The sequence below is a fragment of the Cebus imitator genome, unplaced genomic scaffold (genome assembly GCF_001604975.1).
Source record: "Cebus imitator isolate Cc_AM_T3 unplaced genomic scaffold, Cebus_imitator-1.0 Scaffold385, whole genome shotgun sequence".
In the NCBI taxonomy this organism is placed as follows: Eukaryota; Metazoa; Chordata; class Mammalia; order Primates; family Cebidae; genus Cebus; species Cebus imitator.
The window spans coordinates 768947-774852 of NW_016107700.1; the positions used below are offsets into that span (position 1 = coordinate 768947).

Genomic DNA, 5906 nt, shown 5'->3' on the forward strand with positions numbered 1-5906 from the left:
AAAAAAAAAAAAAAAAAGAAAAAACCAAATAAAAATGCTTATCACTGAAAAATGCCATAGATAAAATTGTACGCTATGCAGAACAGTTGGAACTCTCATATATTGCTGGTGGGAGTGGTATAGTCACTTTGGGAAACAGTCTGGCAGTTCCTTATAAAGTTAAATCAGCAGTCCCACTCCTAGGTATATGTTAAATGAGAACCAGTGTTCATATAAAAAACTATATACAAATATCTACAGCAGCTTTATTCATAATTTCTAAAAACTAGAAACAACTCATATGTTTCTCAGAAGGGGAGTGAAACTAAGGTATAGTACATCCATATAATGGGATACTACTCTGCAATAAAAAGAAATGGACTATTAATATCCAAGAACATGGATGAATCTCAAATGCATTATGCTAAATGAAAGAAGCCAGACTCAAAAGGTTAGTACTGTCTGATTTTGTTTCTATAACATTCTAGAAAAGGCAAAACTAGGAATGGAAAATAGGTTTGATTGGTTAGCATAAGAAAATTTGTTGGGAGAGCAGCAGTGTCTTGAGTTGGTTGTGACACATGTCTTGGCATTTGTCAAAACTCTTTGAATTGTACACCAAAAAAAAAAGTAAATGTTTTTAATTTTTGTTTTTTGAGACAGGGTCTCATTCCATTGCCCAGGCTGGAGTGCAGTGGCACAATCATGGCTTACTGCAGCCTTGACCTCTTGGGCTCTGGTGATTCTCCCACCTCAGCCTCACCTGTGGCTAGGACTACCACACCCTGCTAAATTTTGTATTTTTTGTAGAGACAGGGTTTAACCACTTTGCCCAGGCTGGTCTCGAACTCCTGGGCTCAAGCAATCTGCCCGCCTTGGCCTTCCAAAATGTTGGGATTACAGGCATGAGCCACATCACCTGGATGTAAATTTTAAACAGAATTTTTAAATGCTTATAATATAGCCATAAGAGCCAATAAAAATTACATGTGAAAGAAATATGTTTATGTATATGTATATATGTATTTTTTGAGATGGAGTCTCTGTCTCCCAGGCTGGAGTGCAGTGGCACAATCTTGGCTCACTGCAACCTCTGCCTCCTGGGTTCAGGCGATTCTCCTGCCTCAGCCTCCCGAGTAGCTGGGATTACAGGTGCCTGCCACTATGCCTGGCTAATTTTTGTGTTTTTAGTAGAGACAGAGTTTCCCATGTTAGTCAGGCTGGTCTCGAACTCCTGACCTCAGTGATCCACCTGCCTTGGCCTCCCAAAGTGCTGGGATTACAGGCAGGAGCTACTGCGTCTGGCGGAAATATTTTTAAAATTGTACTCAGTGTTTAAAATTATTTTTAAAAAAGCACTGGTAAGAAAGGCATTATCAAAATGATGACAGAGGTAATATTAAGTGGGATTATAGATGAGGGTTTTCCTTTATTAATACTTAATAGTTTTATTTAATGGATCATTTTCTTTCTTTCTTTTCTTTGCCCTTTTCTCTTTTTGCATTTACCAGGTCGCAGAACCCTAGCAGTAATCACTAAACTTGATCTCATGGATGCGGGTACTGATGCCATGGATGTATTGATGGGAAGGGTTATTCCCGTCAAACTTGGAATAATTGGAGTAGTTAACAGGTTAGCAGTTAAAAATAGGATAAGAATTAGTAGCATTCTCACTTCAGAGCAAGTCTGAATTTCTAAAATCTGTTTGAAATGTGATACTGTCCTATATTTTTTCTCCCTTTTACTATTATCTTGGTATTGCTAAAGAATCCATTGCTCTAAAGGGATAAAAGATATTCATTCACTAAAGCCTCTCATAGAAATTTTTTTTTTTTGGAAATGGGGTTTCTCTCTGTTCCCTAGGCTGGAATGCAATGATGTGATTGTGGTTCATTGTAGCCTTTACCTCCTGGGCTCAAGTGATCCTCCCATTTCAGCCTTTCAGGTAGCTGGGACTACAGGTATGTACCACCACACCTGGCTAATTTTTAATTTTTTTGTAGTGACAAAGTCTTGCTATGTTGCCCAGGTTTGTCTTGACTTCCTGGGCTCAAGCAGTCCTCCCCGCCTTGGTTTCCCAGGTGTTGGGATTATAGGGATGAGCCACTATCCCTGGCCTAGTAGACATTTTTAATAGAAAATGTTTCTAAAGTAAGCAGTACCACAAAATGGAAGAAGTGTTGTAATAGCCAGGCTTTAAGAGTTCTTGCCTATCATGTTAAGCTGTGTATGAGGAGGCACTGGGTAAGGGAAAAATTACCTAATGTGCACCCATTCTAGAAAGAATTTAAGGTGGCAGGATTTTAATAGATTGGTTTAATCCCTAGCATTAGTGATTCTGTGTAATTGCCAGGATGTAACTTGGAGAAATTTTATTAAAGGTATCCTAATTATAAATAGCTGGTATTAAAAATTGTGAAAAGGAAATTATTATTGAGTGTCTAATTATGTTTTAGACACTCTACTGTGAGCAGTTTGCAAATGGTATCTCTTGGAATCCTCACAGCATCCCCTGAGGTAGGTGGGTAGGTGTTGATGTCTATTTTATAATCAGAAACCTCAGGTTATACATTTAACCCAAAGTCACATGGGTAGTTAAAGAGCTGGATCCGAATGAATATCTCTTTTAGTCCAAAGCCTTCATATGGTAGGAAACACAGAAATTATTATGAAATCTGAGTTCTAGTCCCAGTTCTTCCATAAACTAGATACAATGTAGGTTTAAATGACACCTAATGTCTTTGGGTCTTAAGCCTTTATAAAATGATTATGTTGGCTGGGCACGGTGGCTCACGCCTGTAATCTCAGCACTTTGGGAGGCCGAGGCGGGCGAATCACACCTGAGGTCAGGAGTTCAAGACCAGCCTGGCCAACATGGTGAAACCCCGTCTCTACTAAAAATAAAAAATTAGCTGGGCATGGTGGCACGTGCCTGTTGTCCCAGCTACTTGGGAAGCTGAGGCAAGAGAATCACTTGAACCCAGGAGGCAGAGGTTGCAGTGAGCGGAGATTGTGCCCCTGCACTCCAGCCTGGGCAACAGAGTGAGACCTGTCTCAAAAAAAAAAAAAAGGTTTAATAGGCATTTTAAAAAAAAAAAAAAAAGAAAATGGAAATGTTTTTACTGCCTGATATATAGGATCCATTCCAGTTGTCTGCTTCTATTTTATTGTCCTTCTGTCCCACCCCTACTCTCATTCCCTCATCCCTACTCCCATTTCCCACTGTCTCCTTTTTCAGGTAAGCAAGTGGCGTAACACTGTTTGTTGTTTGTAGATGATTGTTCTTCAAGTTAACTTAATTTTTGGTAGAAATTAGTTCCCTGTCCATGGATAAAATATACAGGTCACTGAGATACTCTTTACATTTTTATACCTGTCTATACGTGTTACTTATTGTTTTTGTCTATAGTTAATGGTAATAATGAGGCCTACACTATTTAGCCACTAGTTATAATTCAAATAGTTCAAGTCTTGGCTATGCCAGTTAGCGTATGACCTTGGATAAGTAGTCTCTGTGAGCCTCAGTTCCTTACTAAACAATGGGATAATAATACCTGTCACATAAAATTATGAGAATTAAGTAAACCACTCCATGTCAGGTATTAGAGAACAATACCTGGCCCTGTCATCATCTAAGGTAGGAAGAGGACAACTGTGAAGTTGAACAATTTTGTTATTTTTTCAACCTCAGGAGCCAGCTAGATATTAACAACAAGAAGAGTGTAACTGATTCAATCCGTGATGAGTATGCTTTTCTTCAAAAGAAATATCCATCTCTGGCCAATAGAAATGGAACAAAATATCTTGCTAGGACTCTAAACAGGTAATTTTTTTTTACCTTTTGGAAATGAGATGTGTTCGTTTTACCAGTCGATGTCTGAGAGGGTTCATTTTTAGTTCCTTACATTTTCATACTGTTGTCTAACAGCTTCCCTTATGGTTTCTTATATAGTAGGTTCCTGAAGAATAGATGTCTCTATTTTTATTGGGGTGGTTGACATTATGTCGTCATGTAGTCTAGAATGAATGTTCAAGTGATTTTAAAACGATTTAATTATGAAAATTTGACAGTCAGTTTGGTTTTGAGGATAGAACTAGAGATGACTTTACTTCCGCTTTGCATTGCAGGAACTGCATTAAAATTTATAATTTTCACGTTATCTGTTCTTAATTTAGAATGTCTTCTATTTGCCAGAAAAGGGAGATGGAAAAACAAAGAAAGAAATAGAATGTCTTTTTTTCCTATTTATTGTAGAAATAACTTAAGTTGTATACGTTGGATTCTGAATACCCACTCATGGTGGGGGGAACTAGAAGACCTTTCTAAATGATTTATAAATGACTAAAGTGGAAGCCATTTTCTCTTACTTTTATCTTATTCCCTAAAGACTGATAGACTTGGATCTTAATAAGATTGATTTTCACTTTGCTGGGTACCAACTGTAAATGACAAGTCAGTGAAACCAAAATTATATAGGAAGAATTGATTGAGTGATTTGCTTCCTCTATGGTAATTGCAGTAATATGAAAATAATTTGCATTTTTTCCTTGCTTTTATGATTTAGGAAAAACCAAAGTGTTTTTTTCCCATCATATACACTTAATCAGTATGGCACAGAATGCTTCTAACATCAGATACATGGGGAGTTTCCCCCATGCAGCAAGCAAGGAATTCTCTAGGGGATTCTAACGGGATGTACTTTAATTCAGTGCTAACACTTATTTACCTGGAGACAGCATCAGCTCCCACAGGTTGAGGGGTCAGTCTCACAAGACTGCCCCGAAGTCAGATGATAATTTTAAGCCAGGTTGTAGCCTGTTTTGACTGATGGGCTATAAGTCAGGGTACCCATGACCCCCTTTTCATGTTTGATTAATTTGTTAGAGTGGCTCATATAAGTCAAGGAAACAACTAGTTAACATTTACCCACTTATTATGAAGCATATTACAAAAGATATAGATAAAACAGCCAGATGAAGAGATGCATGGGGCTGGGCATGTAGGACGGAATGTGGAGCTTCTGTGCTCCCACATTCCAGGAACCTTCTTGTGTTCAACTCTCCGAAGACTCCATGAACTGTGTCGTTTTGAGTTTTTATGGAAGCATCATTGGCCATTGGTGATCAGCTCAACCTGTGGCCTGTCTCCCCTCTTCTGAGGCTGGAGAAGGGGGTTGAAACCCCCAGCCCTCTAATCATGCCTTAGCCTTTCTGGTGACCAGGCACCATCCTGAAGCTGTCAAGGGACCCTCAGCCACCAGTCATCTTATTATCATGCAAAGACACTTTAAACACTCTTAGGCTCATGGAGACTCCAAGGATTTTAGGATCCAACTGCCAGGAAATGGAGACAAAGACCAAATACATATTTCACAGTATCACACTTGCCAATACAAATTATCTGACAGGTTTTCCCCATTATTTCCTTTTTAAAAATTTGACTTATTTGGGGCTTCAGAATATACAATTTTACTTTTAAATCCTTCCTTTCTAACCTTTTTTAGGTTACTGATGCATCACATCAGAGACTGCTTACCAGAGTTGAAAACAAGAATAAATGTTCTAGCTGCTCAGTATCAGTCTCTTCTAAATAGCTACGGTGAACCTGTGGATGATAAAAGTGCTACTTTACTCCAGCTTATTACCAAATTTGCCACAGAATATTGTAACACTATTGAAGGAACTGCAAAATATATTGAAACTTCGGAACTGTAAGTAAGACATTTTTCTGTGGATTTGGTTACCTAGATTGCTAGACCACTTTTCCTTTTGTTAAGATGACTTTAGCTCAGATTATCTGATTGAGATTTGTTATCTATAAAACACAAATGTAATTTTGTAGAGGTAATAGGATGATGTCTCATTGTGTGAACATATGTTTTGTAAACAATGTAAAGCAAAGTAAAAATTTTCAGGTATTTTAAAAA

At 38.0% G+C, this 5906-nt stretch overlaps 1 protein-coding gene across 9 annotated transcripts in view; it reads left to right on the top strand.

The window, feature by feature from the left end:
- DNM1L (dynamin 1 like) overlaps window positions 1-5906 on the top strand; it is a 65292-nt gene that overhangs the window by 34603 nt on the left and 24783 nt on the right. For all 9 annotated transcript variants that reach the window (XM_017507917.1, XM_017507918.1, XM_017507921.1 and 6 more), the window contains 3 exons: window positions 1491-1611; window positions 3671-3802; window positions 5484-5690. In XM_017507917.1, the coding sequence (XP_017363406.1) occupies window positions 1491-1611; window positions 3671-3802; window positions 5484-5690 (460 nt within the window). The remainder of the gene's footprint in view (window positions 1-1490; window positions 1612-3670; window positions 3803-5483; window positions 5691-5906) is intronic.